The sequence below is a fragment of the Littorina saxatilis genome, unplaced genomic scaffold (assembly GCF_037325665.1).
Source record: "Littorina saxatilis isolate snail1 unplaced genomic scaffold, US_GU_Lsax_2.0 scaffold_596, whole genome shotgun sequence".
Taxonomy (NCBI): domain Eukaryota; kingdom Metazoa; phylum Mollusca; class Gastropoda; order Littorinimorpha; family Littorinidae; genus Littorina; species Littorina saxatilis.
Window position 1 is genome coordinate 40,001 of NW_027128353.1, and position 20,000 is coordinate 60,000.

Below are 20,000 nucleotides of genomic sequence, written 5' to 3' on the forward strand. Positions count from 1 at the left end.
GACATGCACGGCATTGATAGCAAGCTATGTTTCTGCTGGTTATCCTCAGCACCAGCCAGGAGTCCAGACACCACCAAAGTTCTTGGGGTCGCCAGCAGGGTCGTAGGGCGCGTTCTGTGGAGGGACCTCCTTCTGGCGGTACTTCTCCAGCTCTCCCTGCAGGAACTTCATCATCTCTGGCATCTGGCTTGATAGGTCATGGCGCTCTTCTGGGTCCTCTGATCAATATAAGAATAGACGCATACATATACTATCAGTAAGCAAGGGAACACGTGATTTGATTGTTTGGTTGTTTTTTGGCTTGTTTAGTTTTTCATTATTTTTAAGTTACATATGTATTATTAATTATCAAATGTTCATTCATTGACACACACACACACACACACACACACACACACACACACACACACACACACACACACACACACACACACACACACACACACACACACACACACAATCAGCTCTCTATATCAGATAATTATGATCATAATTTTCAGTTGGTCAAGAACATCCCTCCTCTTGGACACATACCTACATTCAACATCATGAACGCTTCCTGTACAGAGTTAGAAATTACGCATGAATTAATTCATATATATCCATATTCTTCAATACATTCTATGTTTTTACAAACACACAGGATACCCTTTATGTTGTAGAGCTGTGGTTTCCACTGCTGGTCCACGTCCTCAGCATCGTGTGCTAACTGTTCCTTGAGCTGTGCGTGCAGCTTAGGCAGGGGGTACCAGCCGTTCCACCCACCAGGTGACCCCACCATCAGCTTGTAGTCGCCGTGTCTGGCAACAGAGATGACAAGATAAGAGAAGCAGAGGAAAATAAGCGCTCTACATTCACAATTAGGTGAGCACCTGAGAGAACATGCATTGAAATAAACAAGCGACTTTGATCCTTACAAAGAAGATGCAGTTTCAAAGTTTCGCACACACACCCACACACACACACACCCAACCCGTTCCACCCACCTTATAGCAGCGGCCCTGGTGATGTTGTCGATGTTGTAGACGAAGGTTGTTCTGGGACTGTCCACCCCTGTACTCAGCATGTCCCACTGGTTGACGCCGTCGATGTCACTGTCTGTGCAAAGCAAATCAGGTACATGTTGGTTTACCAATATCCCATAACAAAAACACTTTCTTAATTTCAAACAAGTCGCGTAAGGCAAAAATACAACATTTAGTCAAGTAGCTGTCGAACTCACAGAATGAAACTAAACGCAATGCAATTTTTCAGCAAGACCGTATACTCGTAGCATCGTCAGTCCACCGCTCATGGCAAAGGCAGTGAAATTGACAAGAAGAGCGGGGTAGTAGTTGTGCTGAGAAGGATAGCACGCTTTTCTGTACCTCTCTTCGTTTTAACTTTCTGAGCGTGTTTTTAATCCAAACATATCATATCTATATGTTTTTGGAATCAGGAACCGACAAGGAATAAGATGAAAGTGTTTTTAAATTGATTTCGAAAATTTTATTTTGATAATAATTTTTATATTTTTAATTTTCTGAGCTTGTTTTTAATCCAAATATAACATATTTATATGTTTTTAGAATCAGAAAACGATGGAGAATAAGATGAACGTAAATGTGGATCGTTTTATAATTTTTGTTTTCAATTTTCCGATTTTTAATGACCAAAGTCATTAATTAATGTTTAAGCCACCAAGCTGAAATGCAACACCGAAGTCCGGGCTTCGTCGAACATTACTTGATTAAAATTTCAACCGATTTGGTTGAAAAATGAGAGCGTGACAGTGCCGCCTCAACTTTCACGAAAAGCCGGATATGACGTCATCAAAGAAATTTATCAAAAAATGAAACAAACGTCAGGGGATATCGTACCCAGGAACTCTCATGTCAAATTTCATAAAGATCGGTCTAGTAGTTTACTCTGAATCGCTCTACACACACACACGCACAGCGGACAGACAGACAGACAGACACACACACACACACACACACACACACACACACACACACACGCACAGACACACACACACACACACACACATACACCACGACCCTCGTCTCGATTCCCCCCTCTACGTTAAAACATTTAGTCAAAACTTGACTAAATGTAAAAAGTACGTGATCTTTAATAACAACTAAAACCTGCATGTTTATCTAAAGCCAAATGGACGTAATACAAACATGACTGGCGTAGTTAAATCAACAAAATGATCAAATCGTTCAACTGGCAGACATGTATTCTAAGCTAGCTTGGGACTGCGCGCTTTATGGTTTAAACAAAACTTCATACAATGCTACTGTCGTGACAGGTGTACAATAGATTGTGTTGAGGATCCGTACTCAAGCATAAATCATAGCGTTTCTCTGATGAAACATTGTGAACGTTGCATATTACATCTCTGGAACGATGGCACTCTATTTTGGGGGGACTTTTGGAGAACAATATAAAGGACCGACGCTACGGGACTGTACGCTCTAGCATGTTCGTCCATTTAAGAATAGACAGAGACTGGATGGGAGGGTCTGACCAGAGCTGCCAAATGCTACGTTTTAAGAGCAGTTGGTACGCCAAGATAAACATTGCAGGACCCCCTTTTTTGAGTCCTGGTAATCATTTCTGCTTCCCATTCCGTGTAGCGGTCACAATATGGGTCATAACACATTGTCTTCACTGAACAGTGGCACTGCAGATATATTATCTAATGGGCATTTACATACCTGCATTCTCATGAAACTTTAATATGAGACCATTTTTTGTATTCTTGTGCAAGATGGCATACATGCGGATGTGAGAATACATTCTGCACAATCCTACACTAAAATGCGTCACTGACAATGCACACACAACAATCGACATTGCTACACTCGAGGCTTCACAAAGGTTGGAAGGTCTGTCTAACGTATCAAGTACAGAAGTGTAGCAACACGCACCAGGCTTTGACCCAGCGAGGTGTAACAGTGTGGGAAACCAATCCGCCGCGTGCATCATTCTGTAACACAGAGAGGTAACAGGTAGATGAACAGAAGCATGGATTAATAAATAACTGTGTAAATGGATTACTACAAACAAGCCAACACAAGCACGCGTAAATTGATGCATGTTCAGGTGAGGAAGAAGACAAGATGAAATTAAGGAGTTACACATTGATAGACTCAGTCACTCAAGCAATCAACAAACTATATATATAGACCATTCACTCACACAAAACGCTGATCGTGAGAAAGACAAGCAGTTAAACGTGCACGCAGTGTATGACAAGGGTCATTAGGCCATTTGATTCTTATAAAGATCCATGTTGGTTTGATAATGATTGTAGGTTGAAAAAAACTGGAGCAAGAGGAGCTTTGAGAGAGTATAGAAAAGCGAAAACGGATTTGAATAGGTTAGTATATTGTCATTATAGGAAAGAATATAAATAATCACTGAAGGAAAAAAAGGAGTGTTTCAAAAAAAGACAAGTTAATGCTTTAGTCGATTCTTCTGGTGATGGTCTCCAATTTTGGAGTACTGTACGCACAATGTTGAGAAAATCCCAACCTAAAGCTAACATTAGTTTAGACCAATGGCAGGAACATTTTGAAACTCTGTTAAACGCGAATGATGAAAACCAAAGCGACCAAGAAGATATAATTATAAATGCAGAGCCGACAGACTATTGTCACATAACAGACAGACCTATTGTTTCTGAAGAAATTAAGGATGCTATAGGACACCTCAAACGAAACAAAGCTAGTGGTTTGGACGGAATACCTGCTGAAGTAATAAAGACTATTAATGTAATGCCTTTTTTACATGACTACCTCAATGCTCTTCTTGAAACGGGGTATTTCCCGGAATTCTGGTTCAAGTCCGTCATTGTGCCTATTTTCAAAAAAGGGGACACAGACGATCCGGGAAATTATAGAGGTGTTTCTCTTGTTAGTGTTGTCAGTAAAATATTCACGCACATTTTGAACAAGCGGCTGACGCAGTGGATGGAAGAAACTGAACAAATTGTAGAAGAACAAGCAGGCTTTAGAGCCGGATACTCGACTGTTGATCACATTTCCTCACTTTACACTATAATCCAGAAAGGTTTAGCGCAAAATAAAAAGGTTTTTGTTGCTTTCATAGATTACCGTCGGGCATTCGATTCTATTAATAGAAACAAGCTATGGGCATGCTTATGCCGGAAAGGATTGTCTAGAAAAATGCTTAAAATTTTAAAGAGCATGTATGAAAATGTTCTCTGCTGCGTCAGAGCTGGTCAGGACTATACAGAGTTCTTTGGATCACCAATCGGTCTGAAACAAGGCTGTTTATTGTCACCGAAACTTTTTGCCCTATTTATTAACGAGGTTGCTGAAGAATTAAAAAAGAGACGGAAGACATGGCATCACTTTATCCAACCTAATAGAATACATTTTCGCTTTATTATTTGCAGATGATTTAGCCCTTGTTTCACACACGGTTGTTGGCCTGCAGAACCAGTTAAATGTGCTTGCTAGGGCCTCCGGTAGACTGGGACTGTCAGTCAACCTTAGTAAGACTAAAGTGATGGTATTCCGCAAAGGAGGCTACCTAGCAGCGCGTGAGAAATGGTATTTAAACGGTGATCTACTAGAAGTGGTTAACTCTTACACTTACTTAGGCTTTACACTGACAACTAAACTTTCAATATGTACAGCAATGGAGCAAATCGCTGCACGAGCAAAGAAAAAAGTGATGGATATTTTACGGGCATTATGGAGAATAGAATGTAATGATATAAAAGTATTTTTGCGTTTGTTCGACCTCCAAGTTCAGCCTGCTCTTTTGTATGCGTCCGAAATATGGGGTGTAAAAGAAATTGCGGAAATTGAACGGGTCCAAATGTATGCATGCAAGAAACTCTTATCAGTGAGTCAGAAAACGCCTAATACCATGATATATGGTGAATTGGGCAGACACCCACTTTTTATTAATTCCCTTATGAAAGCAATTAAATACTGGCTAAAACTATTAGAAATGCCTTCCCATAGAATTCCAAGAGCAATTTACGATCATCTTAAACGTTTAGAGGAAAGAGGGATTAAGACTTGGGCTAGTGACATTAAAAACCATGTGTTTCGCCTGGGTTTTGGCTATTCTTGGATTGAGCAGCAGGTCGGTAATAAAACTGGTTTTTTGAAGATGCTTAAGCAGCGTTTGCTCGATTGCTTTCAACAAGACTGGCATGCAAAGTTATTTGATAGTGAACGATTTGTGACCTATCGAAGCTTCAAAACTATTTTACAGTATGAACATTACTTATCAAGTTTGCATATTAGACGTTATAGAGACGTTCTGGTCCGATTTAGAGTTGGCATAAACGACTTATATTGCAACAGGCACAGATACAATGTAAATAGACGATTGGAATTATGTCCCTTGTGTGGTCTGGCGGAGGAGGATGAAATTCATTTCATCTTCGCCTGCCAAGCCTATTCAAATATAAGACAACAGTTTTCTTTAAACATTCTATTCAATAATTGTTTGAGAGCTAGAAATTTTGTCAACTTAATGAATATTGAAAATCAGGAAATGCTGGCATCATTTATTTTTGATTGTTTAAAACTTAGACAAGAGCTGATTGCAAATCCTGAACAATAGCAGAAAAGGCGACAACTTAACTACACTATTTAACCGGCTATGGCCGTCATTGTAATGTACATATTATATAATATCACAATTACTTTTTCTGATGGACTAGATAGTCCACCAGTATTACATTTATGTTTGTCCTTGATGTTGTTTTTGCCACGTTTTTTCCCCCAATTGCAAGGGGCATGTTGCCTAAATGCATTAAAATTCGTTAATCGTTAATCTCTCTCTCTCTCTCTCTCTCTCTCTCTCTCTCTCTCTCTCTCTCTCTCTCGATCTCTCTCTCTCTCTCTCTCTCTCTCTCTCTCTCTCTCTCTCTCTCTCTCTCTCTCTCTCTCTCTCTCTCTCTCTCTCTCTCTCTCTCTCTAGATGTGTTTGTTAATGAGTAGAAACCCATGCATCAAGCAAATCGTGTGAAGGAAGCACAACAGACGTGAAGATTAGGCGAAATTACTACATTTAGTCAAGCTGTGGAACTCACAGCATGAAACTAAACGCACTGCATTTTTTCACAATGACCGTAGTCCGCCGCTTGTGCAAAACGGAGTGAAACTGACGAGCCTGTTCAGCGCGGTAGTGGTTTCGCTGTGCTGCATAGCACGCTTTTCTGTACCTCTCTTCGTTTGAACTTTCTGAACGTGTTTTTAATCCAAACATATCATATTTATATGTTTTTGGAATCAGAAACCGACAAGGAATAAGATGAAATTGTTTTTAAATCGATTTCGGAAATTGGGTATGTGTTTCTAATTTGAAACGTCTATACGCGACTTGCGCATTTATCATTTTAATGTATGAACAGAAGGAACGATCGATCTCGTTTTGTATGTGTTTGTTTGTTTGTTTGTTTGTTTGTTTGTTTGTTTGTTTGTTTGTTTGTTTGTTTGTTTGTGTGTTTGTTTGTTTGTTTGTTTGTTTGTTTGTTTGTTTGTGTGTTTGTTTATGTATGTGTTTGTTTGTCTCCGTGTTTGATTGTTTGTTTAATTGTTTGACTGCATGCTTGCTTACATGTTGTTTGCTTGTCTGATTTATCGATTGTTTGTTTGATTGTTTGTTTGATTGTTTGACTGCATGCTTGCTTAAATGCTGTTTGCTTGTCTGATTTATCGATTGTTTGTTTGATTGTTTGTTTGATTGTTTGACTGCATGCTTGCTTACATGCTGTTTGCTTGTCTGATTTATCGATTGTTTGTTTGCTTGTTTGTTTGTTTGTTTGTTTGTTTGTTTGTTTGTTTGAGTGTTTGTTTGTTTGTTTGTTTGGTTGGTTGGTTATTTTTTTAGTCATTGAGATTTCAGATGTCAATAACCACATCTGTCTAGTGGCTGACTTTCATGTCAAAAGCGCACACTATCAATTAGGATGTAAATGGTTTTCTAACAACTATTATTTCAACATCAAATAATAAGGCCCTGAGCTTAAAATAGTATTATGCTACAACAATCTTCTTACAACTGTGTTTGCTTTCCCTGTCTGTAAGTCAGTGAAACAATAACAACGGACAGCATATCGCCCCTCAGAAAACTTACCCATTGTTGGTGTAACCAGTCTTCTGCAACAGATTCTTGCTGTGGACAAAGCCAGCCCCTCGAGTTCCCCCTTCCCAGTAGGTGGCCTTGGCTCCACGTAGAGGGAGGTTATTTGCGCCGTTAAACGTCGGTCCGCCATTCTATACAATGTCAGAAAGTAAATGCAGACAGGTTTGATTCCATTTCTGCACGTACGAGGGCTGTTCTGGAAATCCTTAGAATTTCATATTAGCGCACAGCTCACCGTTAATTTGGCCACGCCATTTTCTTGAAGGATCCTTCCTGAACTGCGACACACTTTAACAGTCTGTAGAAATACTTTGTAAACATGTCGGCGCGCGAGTTTTTGCCGATACTTTCAATGACCCTCGTTTACTCTCGGACAGCAGCATCAGGGCTCTCCTAACGGTTTCCTCTGAACTTCTTTCTTTAAATGTAAAAACAGGAAAACGTCGAAAGGGGCCAATTCAGCAAAATATAGTGAACGGAACATCAGGCAAACATCCTAATATGTTAGTAAATTCGACTTATTTGGAAGCTGTGTAAAACGGGACATTGCAATGGAGTAGCATCAACCCGCAAGTACCCGTGTTTGGCGCCAAGCTTTAAACACCACAGGCAGGCAATGATGTATGTACTGTTCCAAGGTAACCGTACGCTGCTCCCTTTTTATACTGTTGGCGATGTTTCCTTATTTTCAAACAAATGGGACCGAGATCACCAATGGTTGATAGGGGTGGAGCCGTTTAGGAACATCCAAACGGCTGATCGATGTGTTGCCCGGGGTCAAATTGATAGACCCAAGTCCCCTTCGCCTGTTACAACCTTCACACAATCCTTACACTCTCTGTAGTCACAATTGGAGAATATGTGTATGCACATTTCGAGACATACCCCCTTTTGTACACCAGAGAGATCACGTGTGTATCCTACCTCTTCAACTTTTCAACTGCAGCAACATTTGTTGCAGTAACAGCATTCAACCGTCGGTCTGCGCGGGTGTCATCTTTGAAGACGTGTCTACCCGATTTAAATCGGGACTGGGTGGCCGAGTGGTAACGCACTTGCGCTCGGAATCGAGAGGTTGCGTGTTCGACCCTGGGTCAGGCCGCTATTTTCTCCCCCTTTCCTAACCTAGGTGGTGGGTTCAAGTGCTATTCTTTCGGATGAGACGAAAAACCGAGGTCCCTTCGTGTACACTACATTGGGGTGTGCACGTTAAAGATCCCACGATTGACAAAAGGGTCTTTCCTGGCAAAATTGTATAGGCATAGATAAAAATGTCCACCAAAATACCCGTGCGACTTGGAATAATAGGCCGTGAAAAGTAGGATATGCGCCGAAATGGGTGCGATCTGCTGGCCGATGTGAATGCGTGATGTAGGCTATTGTGTAAAAAAATTCCATCTCACTGACGGCATAAATAAATCCCTGCGCTTAGAACTGTACCCACGGAATACGCGCAATATAAGCCTCATATTGATTAATTGAAATTCATTGTACCAATTGTAAGTACTCGTTTTGGAAGGAGCGTTCTTCCCTCAAAATACCCACACTATGCAGTAGGTGTGAGAAACATAACAATCATTTCAGAGATGTGTATACATCATTGCTGTAAACTCCCTTTTTTGAGCTCCAAACAGGCAAGTAAACATAGACGGGTAGCGTTCTCTGAGAGTTGCTTTCTTTGCAGAGGAAACTTTGAGATGCATGAACATTTGTGTCATCGCCAATGAAAGATTGCAGTATGCCAATGTCATTGTAAATATCATGAGGCATTGCCAGGAGCTTGGAGTCTAAGGACTTCCAAAACACCCTACGTACTCCTCTCCCGCACAGTTGGCATGATTGTTGAAAGTGTTCGCTGGTTATGTGTGTATATATAGTGTGTGTAGCATATATGAATATTGTGTGAACAGTACATGTGGTGATTTTGGTCCGTATGGTTAATTGTTTTATGTAGGTTGTGCATTTAATTGTTCTATTCTGTATATGTTCTTTTTTTAAAGGCCTATAGCCATAGGTTAGGCACTTAAAATTGTCCAGTTATTATTAGTATCATTAACTATAGTTTGATAGTGGTCTGACACCACACGAAAAAAAAATAACAATCCCACATTATTGCGACAATCTTCGTACCCCAATATTAAAGTTATGTATGTGTCATTTCATGCAAACGTTTAATGCCGTTAAAGGCACTTACATTGGCTATCTAGCACGGTTTTTCAAATACATATGTGTTTAACGGGGGTTACGTGACCACCGCCCATATGAGGGTATACAAAAAAACGACGACACAAACGTAAGACACATGTTTACGTTAAAAAAGGCGACTGCAATTCATGACGGAGAGATACAGATAACTGGCAACTCGGTAACTTTTAAATATTTATTTTATTTTTTTTATTTCCGAGGATTTATATCGCGCACGTATCTCACCACACAAGGCGACTCAAGGCGCATGTTGCCGTGTGAGATGGAATTTTTTACACAATATATCACGCATTCACATCGGCCAGTAGATCGACTGTTTTTTGGCGCTGCATCCACCTTTCACGGCCTATTATTCCAGGTCACACGGGTATGGGGACGAAGGTTAATTAAGTATTTATCCAGAACATGTTACTTTGAATGATTGTCGTTCGAATGTGTTTTGTTACACCAGGGCTTAGGTTCCCGAAGCGAAAATGGCTGCGCAGCCGCGGCATCTAATTGATTGACGACAGTGAAAGTTGCTGTGATGTCCACCAATCGGACTACGCGGCTTGTTCCAACCCAGTTTCGCTTAGTGCACTTCAGCTCTGAGGTGCACGAACCAAAAGTGGATGCCACCCAACCAGGAGAGAACAAACCGCAGAATCTGATTCGTTGAAATTACAACAAATGTGACCCTCCACCACGGAATGAGTCGCATGTCACCATTGCATGATTTTCATATTTTTACATTTTCCTAAAGAGTGTTTTATGCTCTATCCAGTGGTGAAAACCGTTTTAGAAAAGAGCGAAAACTGTTTAAGTTATAAGCCTGTGACTAAGGTGACCCTCACACTGTTACCAGACACTCCCCGGACTTATATTAAGCCTAGCGCAGAACCGCGCGAGGTGACATGCGACTCATTTCGTGGTGGAGGGTCACAAATTTCAGTTTCAACAAATCCAATACCGCGGCTGGCTTCCACCCGTTTATTATAGTACCTGTCTCGTGTACCTTCAAATCAAATCAAATCAAATTAACTTTATTATCTTACATGGAGAAATTGCAGTGGTGATACATATAACTTAAAGACAAACAAAGGACTACAACATTAATATTATTATATTTGAATATTATATTTAAATATCTGTGCAATAAATAAACATTGTTCTCAACTAAAACACATGTCTGCATACAAATATGTCGCTGTTAAGATTTAAAACAGATAGGTAAAATAGTCATACCAAAAAACAAAAAAAACAAAACAAATGCCCAAGAGTCTACTCACGTCAGTAGTAAAGATGAGGAACATGTTGTCAGTCAGGCCGGCCTTTTCCAGGGCATCCGTCACGTTTTTCACAGCCTCGTCCAACATCGACACCATACCTGATTTCATAGATTGTTTTTAATCCAAATATAACATATTTATATGTGTTTGGAATCAGAAAATGATGAAGAATAAGATGAACGTAAATTTTACTATTTTTCAGATTTTTACTGACCAAAGCCATTAATTAATTTTTAAGCCACCAAACTGAAATGCAATACCGAAGTCCGGGCTTCGTGGAAGATTACTTGACCAAAATTTCAATCAATTTGGTTGAAAAATGAGAGCGTGACATTTACTTTAGGCAAATTTATTAAATTTATTTTAGACATTTATTAAAAAAAATGAAAAAAAACGTCTGGGAATATCATACTCAGGAACTCTCATGTCAAATGTCATAAAGGTCGGTCGAGTAGTTTAGTCTGAATCGCTCTACACACACACACACAGACAGACAGACAGACAGACAGACAGACACACACACACACACACATACACACACACACTCTCTCTCTCACACATACACACACACACACACACACACACACACACACACACACACACACACACACACACATACACCACGACCCTCGTCTCGATTACCCCCTCTACGTTAAAACATTTAGTCCAAACTTGACTAAATGTAAAAAAACATTGGTTGAAAAAAACTAGCAAGAACCCTGTATTCCTTTTGATATGATACACTTTGCTGCGTTGAATGACATGAAAGCATAGCCTCAGAGGGGACCTACATTAAAGCAGAAATCAGGATAGAAATAGGCGTTTATTAACTAGCAAAGTAAATTGATGGTATCATTTTATTTTTATTTTTGTCAAATAAGAATTGATATATTTGCCTATTTGTTGTTTAATTTAAAATGTAAGAATTTGAGTAAGAAAAAGAAATGACCAATGCAGGAGGATGCGCACTGCCCAAAAGAAGAAAGAACAAAAGAAAAAAAAAAGAAAAAAAAAGAACAACAAAATAAGGTTTGAAGCAGCCTGCATGCAACTGAGTTAAAAAAAAAAAAAAAAAAAACATAAAATAAAACAAAATAAACAAGTCGCGCAAGACGAAGTTACTACATTTAGTCAAGCTGTGGAACTCACAGAATGAAACTGAACGTAGTCCGCCGCTAGTGCAAAAGGCAGTGAAAGCGACAAGCCTGTTTGGAGCGGTAGCGGTTGCGCTGTGCTTCATAGCACGCTTTACTGTACCTCTCTTCGTTTTAACTTTCTGAGCGTGTTTTTAATCCAAACATATCATATCTATATGTTTTTGGAATCAGGAACCGACAAGGAATAAGATAAAATAATGTTTAAATCGAATTTGAACATTTAATTTCTAATCTCAATTTTCATATTTTTAATTTTTAGAGCTTGTTTTTAAATCGAATATAACATATTTATATGTTTTTGGAATCAGAAAATGATGGAAAATAAGATGTTGATCGTTTTATAAAAACGTGGGTTTTTTAACAATTTTTAGATATTTAATGACCAAAGTCATAAACTAATTTTTAAGCCACCAAACTGAAATGCAATACCAAAGTTCGACCTTCGTCGAAGATTGCTTGGCCAAAATTTCAATCAATTTGATTGAAAAATGAGGGTGTGACAGTGCCGCCTCAACTTTTACAAAAATCCGGATATGACGTCATCAAAGACATTTATCGAGAAAGAGAAAAAAACGTCCAGGGATATCATTCCCAGGAACTCTCATGCCAAATGTCATAAAGATCGGTCCAGTAGTTTAGTCTGAATCGCTCTACACACACACACACAGACACACACACACACACACACACACACGCACATACACCACGACCCTCGCCTCGATTCACACCTCTATGTTAAGACATTTAGTCAAAACTTGACTACATGTAATAAAAAAAAAACTAGCAATTAAGCCAGTAATTAATAACAACATCAAGCAACACAGGGCTTAACCTAGAGTATATATGAGGGCGGGGCTTCCAAAATGACGCAAGTATACAAGGGCTGGCCAAAAAAAAAGTATTCTGGACAAAACAAAGCATTACATTGGGGGTACCGGGGTGAGGGAGGGGTTTCCGATATCTAGGACCCTCACCCGCCCCCCCCCCCCCCCCCATCCCCCCATATTATCAGATCCAGTACTGCATCAACAGCATTGAAACGAACAAAATAGTCTTGAGCTTGAGCTTGTTGTTGATCCTTAACATGCATTATGTTGAACTATCTATGAATTGTTGAATAAAGACTGTTTAAACCAACAAACTAGTCTCTTCAGTTTCAAAACATGTACAGGGGATATTTAATCCCAAAGTCACTCACCGCAGTAGATCCTACGATAGTCATCCTGGATGGAGCTGTACATATTCTCAAATCTGGCTGGGACCTGAGGAAAATTAAAATGAGTTGAGCAGTTGCAGAGAGAGAGAGAGAGAGAGAGAGAGAGAGAGAGAGAGAGAGAGAGAGAGAGAGAGAGAGAGAGAGAGAGAGAGAGAGAGAGAGAGACAGAGACAGAGACATAGACAGAGAGAAAGAGACAGAGAGACAGAGCGAGACAGAGACAGAGAGACAGAGAGACAGGGAGAGACAGAGACAGATATATAACAGTGTTACACAATTACTGTTTTACTACTTGAAATGGATCATTGTCTTTGATTCATCTACAACTACTTTTAGCTATTGTCTGTATACATTTTGAGTTAAAAAAAAGAGTATATAGTAAGACATATAAATACAATGAATGTTAATTCTTTAAACACATAAGTAAGGAGCTTAACATAAGGTATGTAAATAATGCATCACTATCAGTGTTCACATTAACCTGAACATGTATCCATGCAAACGCATGACCAAGTCTTAGATGGTGAGTTCAATTGTTCACGCAAGATGGACAGTGCCTCTCATGTTGTGATTGTTGATGCAAATGTCGTTGTGACAAGGTATACCTCATGCGGGACGTGCACCAGGTGGAAGGGCAAGTAGAGGAACAGCGGCTCCTCGGGGTTGTGCTTCTCGATGATGTCAAGCGCGTGGTCCACGAACAGGTACTGAAACCATCATATAAGACGTTCTGTTGCACTCAACTTAAAATTTGGGGGACCAGTAGGTCAGTTGGTAGAGCACTGTACTTGTGATTGGAAGGTCGCTGGTTCGCATTCGGGCCGGGACGGACACGGGTCGACTTTATGTGCAGACCCAGAGACGGAAGCCATGTCCCACCCCCTTGTCACCACAATGGCACGTAAAAGACCTCGATCATTCTGTCATAAGTGCTGATGCCATCTAAACACGCATACACTTGTGTATATCGTCAAAAGCCATGAGGGCGTAAAACTCGAATCATATAACCCATATCATGTCCTTAAGAGGCGAAATAGTTAGCCTGTATAACATAAAGCCTCTTTCCTTTTTTTTTCAACTTCAAACTTTCATTCACAGAAACCCTGAGTTAATGAATTAAGGATTCAATGTAAAAACAACATATCGACGCTTCAGAACGAGGTAGTTGGTACAGAGCCTGTCTAGGACGACAACCAAAGGGACCGACCCAAAGCGGTCGCAGTTGAGATCGTGCAAGGGAAGTAACTCACATCAGCGTATGTTCGTGTAGGATCCAATGCCACAGACTTATTGGCCCTGAAGTCGTAGCCATCCACTGCACACACAAAAAATTGCGTGTTAACTAAACATACAAAGAAGTATAACACACAACAAAAGAATTGAGAAAAAGGAAGACAGGACAAGCATACAAGGCACTTATGTCCAGTTATAATTTAAGTTATTGAGACATCCCAGTGCACTATGGGATTTATAGAGCAAATCGAGAAAAATCATTATTGAACGAAGCGCATAGCGCTGAGTTCAATAATTATTTTCGAGATTTGCTCTATAAATCCCTTAGTGCACTGGGATTGTTTCAATAACGATATTGTCAGTACCGCCATAGAAAAAAGAAGATTCCAAACGCACACTTTGCTACGCGCATTTGAATAGGCATAACTGTGTGGTCAGGTCGTGTACAGTAAGATCTACTTTTGTGTGGGCCGGTGTCTCAAGTGTGTCGTGCTTTCGTCACACGCATTTTAATTTCTGTTGGTAAATTCCAGTGTAGCGTTAAAGCTGAACAGTGATGATCTTTCAGAGAGACCTCATTTGAACTCGGAGAAAGGACTGTGCTCTTCATTATTTGCGATTCGAAACCTTCAGTCGAGCGTCGATGGATTGACTGTGCGGAGTGACTCCCCTTGAATTGACTACCCCACGAAGGACTCGACGGTTCGCACAAATGATTTTCAAAATAAATGTGGCATATATCTCGTGTTGTATCTTCACTCATCGGGGAGTCTGATACTAAATATGAACGGTAAGAATGCTCTGAACCCTACACGTATTATATCCCCATCGTTTTTTCGTTCACATTTGCCCAACATGTTAATTTGCTGAGCGGGGTTTATGTCGTCTGCTACTGCTAGGCTAGAACAATCGAACCACTGCAGTCTGCACTGTCACTGAGTCTGCACGAATAAGGCAGGCTGGTAATAAGTCTTATGGTAAGAACGTTCTGAACCCTACACGTTTTCGATTACGATTGTTCTTGCCTTGAAATAATAATTCGGAAACCATTCATTTACTGAACTGATGCAGTCGTATTTCAGGGTCTCGTATTTCAGTGTAGTCTGCTAGATTCGATCGAATCAGTCTTCCAAATGCTGTGTACGTTATCGGAATAACACTTGTGTTTTCTGTTAGCCGCTGGGAATTGTATACTAACTCATCATTTGGTAATGTGGATGATAAGCTACATGCCACTAACACGGCATATTATGAGAAGAATCTATGCAAGTCGGCGAAAATGAGATGAAACACAGCGGCTTCTATTTTTAGATCAGTGCCACTGTGGCACAGGCACATGCAATCTGTCAGAAAAAAAGACCCACTTCTGCTTTAATTGAGAAGCAGGGAATTTATGGTCATTTGGTATTGTGGAGAATATAAGCTACATGTCATTAATTAATTCTGAGGATGAGAGTACAGTCTCGCTTTGGCAAAGGGCGTAAGAATACGCTCTGTGGAAGGTTAGCGCACTCTTGGAGTGCGCTAACAGTTTAAGCGCATCGCCATTAGCCAATCAACTGGTTCACATCAGTGATGTGACACCAGTACTTACTGACAATTATTATTATTATTATTATTATTATTATTATTATTATTATTATTATTATTATTATTATTATTATTATTTAAGTTATTGAGACATCCCAGTGCACTAAGGAATTTATAGAGCAAATCGAGAAAATTCATTATTGAACGAAGCGCATAGCGCTGAGTTCAATAATTATTTTCGAGAGACCTCATTTGAACTCGGAGAAAGGACTGTGCTCTTCGTTACTGTTTGTGATTCGAAACCTCCAGTCGAGCTTCGACGGATTGACTGTCCGGAGTGACTCCCCTTGAATTGACTCGAAGGACTCGACGGTTAGCACATTTTCAAGATAGATGTGGCATATTTCTCGTGTTGTATCTTCACTCATCCGGGAGTCTTATACTTTAAGTTATTGAGACATCCCAGTGCACTAAGGGATTTATAGAGCAAATCGAGAAAATTCATTATTGAACGAAGCGCATAGCGCTGAGTTCAATAATTATTTTCGAGATTTGCTCTATAAATCCCTTAGTGCACTGGGATTGTTTCAATAACGATATTGTCAGTACCGCCATAGAAAAAAGAAGATTCCAAACGCACATTTTGCTACGCGCATTTGAATAGGCATAACTGTGTGGTTAGGTCGTCAGTGTACAGTAAGATCTACTTTTGTGTGGGGTGTCTCAAGTGTGTCGTGCTTTCGTCACACGCATTTTAATTTATGTTGGTAAATTCCAGTGTAGCGTTAAGCTGAACAGTGATGACCTTTCAGAGAGACCTCATTTGAACTCGGAGAAAGGACTGTACTCTTCGTTATTTGCGATTAGTCGAGGTTCGACGGATTGACTGTGCGGAGTGACTCCCCTTGAATTGACTCGAAGTCGAAGGACTCGACGGTTGCACATTTTCAAAATAAATGTGGCATATTTCTCGTGTTGTATCTTCACTCATCGGGGAGTCTGATACTAAATATGAACGGTAAGAATGCTCTGAACCCTACATGTTTTATATCCCCATCGTTTTTTAGTTCACATTTGCCCAACATGTTAATTTGCTGAGCGGGGTTTATGTCGTCTGCTACTGTGCTAGGCAAGAGCAATCGAACCACTGCAGTCTGCACTGACTGAGTCTGCACGCATGAGGTAATAAGTCTTATATATGGTAAGAACGTTCTGAACCCTACACGTTTTCGATTACGATTGTTCTTGCCTTGAAATAATAATTCGGAAACCATTCATTTACTGAACTGATGCAGTCGTATTTCAGTGTACATAGTCTGCTACGTATGACAGAGTCGATCGAGTCAGTCTTCCAAACTGGTCTGGCTGGTACGTTATCGGAATAACACTTGTGTTTTCTGTTAGCCGCTGGGAATTGTATACTAACTCATCATTTGGTAATGTGGATGATAAGCTACATGCCACTAACACGGCATATGAGAAGAATCTATGCAAGTCGGCGAAAATTAGATGAAACACAGCGGCTTCTATTTTAGATCAGTAGCACTGTGGCACAGGCACATGCAATCTGTCAGAAAAAAACAAAACACTTCTGCTTTAATTGAGAAGCAGGGAATTTATGGTCATTTGGTATTGTGGAGAATATAAGCTACATGTCATTAATTAATTCTGAGGATAAGAGCACAGTCTCACTTAGGCAAAGGGCGGAAGAATACGCTCTGTGGAAAAGTTAGCGCACTCCAAGAGTGCGCTAACAGTTTTAGCGCATCGCCATTAGCCAATCAACTGGTTCACATCAGTCATGTGACACCAGTACTTACTGACAATAAATAATATTATGAACGGTAAGAATGCTCTAAACCCTACACGTATTATATCCCCATCGTTTTTTCGTTCACATTTGCCCAACATGTTAATTTGCTGAGCGGGGTTTATGTCGTCTGCTAGGCTAGGCACTGCACTGAGTCTGCACGCATGAGGCAGGCTGGTAATAAGTCTTATAATGATGGTAAGAACGTTCTGAACCCTACACGTTTTCGATTACGATTTTTCTTGCCTTGAAATAATAATTCGGAAACCATTCATTTACTGAACTGATGCAGTCGTATTTCAGTGTAGTCTGACAGAGTCGATCGAGTCAGTCTTCCAAACTGGTCTAGCTGGTACGTTATCGGAATAACACTTGTGTTTTCTGTTAGCCGCTGGGAATTGTATACTAACTCATCATTTGGTAATGTGGATGATAAGCTACATGCCACTAACACGGCATATGAGAAGAATCTATGCAAGTCGGCGAAAATTAGATGAAACACAGCGGCTTCTATATTTAGATCAGTGGCACTGGCACAGGCACATGCAATCTGTCAGAAAAACAACAACAACACTTCTGCTTTAATTGAGAAGCAGGGAATTTATGGTCATTTGGTATTGTGGAGAATATAAGCTACATGTCATTAATTAATTCTGAGGATGAGAGCACAGTCTCGCTTAGGCAAAGGGCGGAAGAATACGCTCTGTGGAAGGTTAGCGCACTCTTGGAGTGCGCTGACAATTTTAGTGCATTGCCATTAGCCAATCAGCTGTTTCACATCAATCATGTGGCACCAGTACTTACTGACAATTATTAGTATTATTTAAGTTATTGAGACATCCCAGTGCACTAAGGGATTTATAGAGCAAATCGAGACAATTCATTATTGAACGAAGCGCATAGCGCTGAGTTCAATAATTATTTTCGAGATTTGCTCTATAAATCCCTTTGTGCACTGGGATTGTTTCAATAACGATATTGTCAGTTGCGCCAGAGAAAAAAGATGATTCAAAACGCACATTTGGATAGGCATAACTGTGTGGTCAGGTCGTGTAAGATCTACTTTTGTGTGGGCTGTCTCAAGTGTGTCATGCTTTCGTCACACGCAAACTCTTGTTTTGATTTTTGTTGGTAAAATCCAGTGTAGCGTAAAGCTAAACAGTGATGATCTTTCAGAGAGACCTCATTTGAACTCGGAGAAAGGACTGTGCTATTAGTTATTTGCGATTCGAAACCTCCAGTCGAGTCTGGTACTAAACATGAACGGTAAGAATGCTCTGAACCCTACACGTATTATATCCCCATCGTTTTTTCGTTCACATTTGCCCAACATGTTAATTTGCTGAGCGGGGTTAATGTCGTCTGCTACTGCTAGGCTACCTGGGCAATCGAACCACTGCAGTCTGCACGCATGACGCAGGCTGGTAATAAGTCTTATATATGGTAAGAACATTCTGAACCTTACACGTTTTCGATTACGATTGTTCTTGCCTTGAAATAATTATTCGGAAACCATTCATTTACTGAACTGATGTAGTCGTATTTCTGTGTAGTCTGCTACAGAGTCGATCGAGTCAGTCTTCCAAACTGGTCTAGCTGGTACGTTATCGGAATAACACTTGTGTTTTCTGTTAGCCGCTGGGAATTGTATACTAACTCATCATTTGGTAATGTGGATGATAAGCTACATGCCACTAACACGGCATATGAGAAGAATCTATGCAAGTCGGCGAAAATTAGATGAAACACAGCGGCTTCTATTTTTAGATCACTTGCACTAGCACAGGCACATGCAATCTGTCAGAAAAAAACCCACTTCTTTAATTGAGAAGCAGGGATTTTATGGTCATTTGGTATTGTGGAGAATATAAGCTACATGTCATTAATTAATTCTGAGGATGAGAGCACAGTCTCGCTTAGGCAAAGGGCGGAAGAATACACTCTGTGGAAAAGTTAGCGCACTCCAAGAGTGCGCTAACAGTTTTAGCGCATCGCCATTAGCCAATCAACTGGTTCACATCAGTCATGTGACACCAGTACTTACTGACAATTATTATTATTATTATTATTATTATTATTATTAGTAGTAGTAGTAGTAGTAGTAGTATACATACATCTGGTGTGATTATAGTAGAACTCCATGCCGCTGTAGTAACCAAAGAAACTCTCGAAGCCTCGCTCTGTGGGTGTGTACTTCCAGTTGCACATTCCGAGATGCCACCTGCGTGCATTACGAAACATTGGAACCAAAATGTTCAACTGTATAACGTCACGCTCATAAGACAATTGCCTATGTCATTGTTTACTGTTTTGAGAAAAACGCTAAAAACCTTTTTTTTAATTTCTGAACAATCTGCCTATCTCATTTTCGTTATAAATTGCAAATAGCCTATCTTGAGCTGTTACATCGGAATAAACGAGAGATAAAGAGCTGACATCAACTGCAAAACAACCCC

The 20,000-nt window shown here is 40.1% G+C and overlaps 1 protein-coding gene across 1 annotated transcript in view; it reads right to left on the minus strand.

Moving 5' to 3' along the window:
• The window catches only part of LOC138956710 (arylsulfatase B-like), a 41,079-nt gene that overhangs the window by 1,566 nt on the left and 19,513 nt on the right, over positions 1-20,000 (minus strand). The window contains exons 5-14 of the mRNA XM_070327997.1: positions 19,659-19,765; positions 14,222-14,286; positions 13,577-13,678; positions 12,954-13,017; positions 10,599-10,696; positions 7,117-7,256; positions 2,919-2,977; positions 987-1,098; positions 649-800; positions 1-218 (exon numbers count right to left, since the gene is read on the minus strand). The exon at positions 1-218 is cut by the window's left edge and continues 1,566 nt beyond it. Coding sequence (XP_070184098.1) covers positions 46-218; positions 649-800; positions 987-1,098; positions 2,919-2,977; positions 7,117-7,256; positions 10,599-10,696; positions 12,954-13,017; positions 13,577-13,678; positions 14,222-14,286; positions 19,659-19,765 — 1,072 coding nt within the window. The 3' untranslated portion in view covers positions 1-45. The remainder of the gene's footprint in view (positions 219-648; positions 801-986; positions 1,099-2,918; positions 2,978-7,116; positions 7,257-10,598; positions 10,697-12,953; positions 13,018-13,576; positions 13,679-14,221; positions 14,287-19,658; positions 19,766-20,000) is intronic.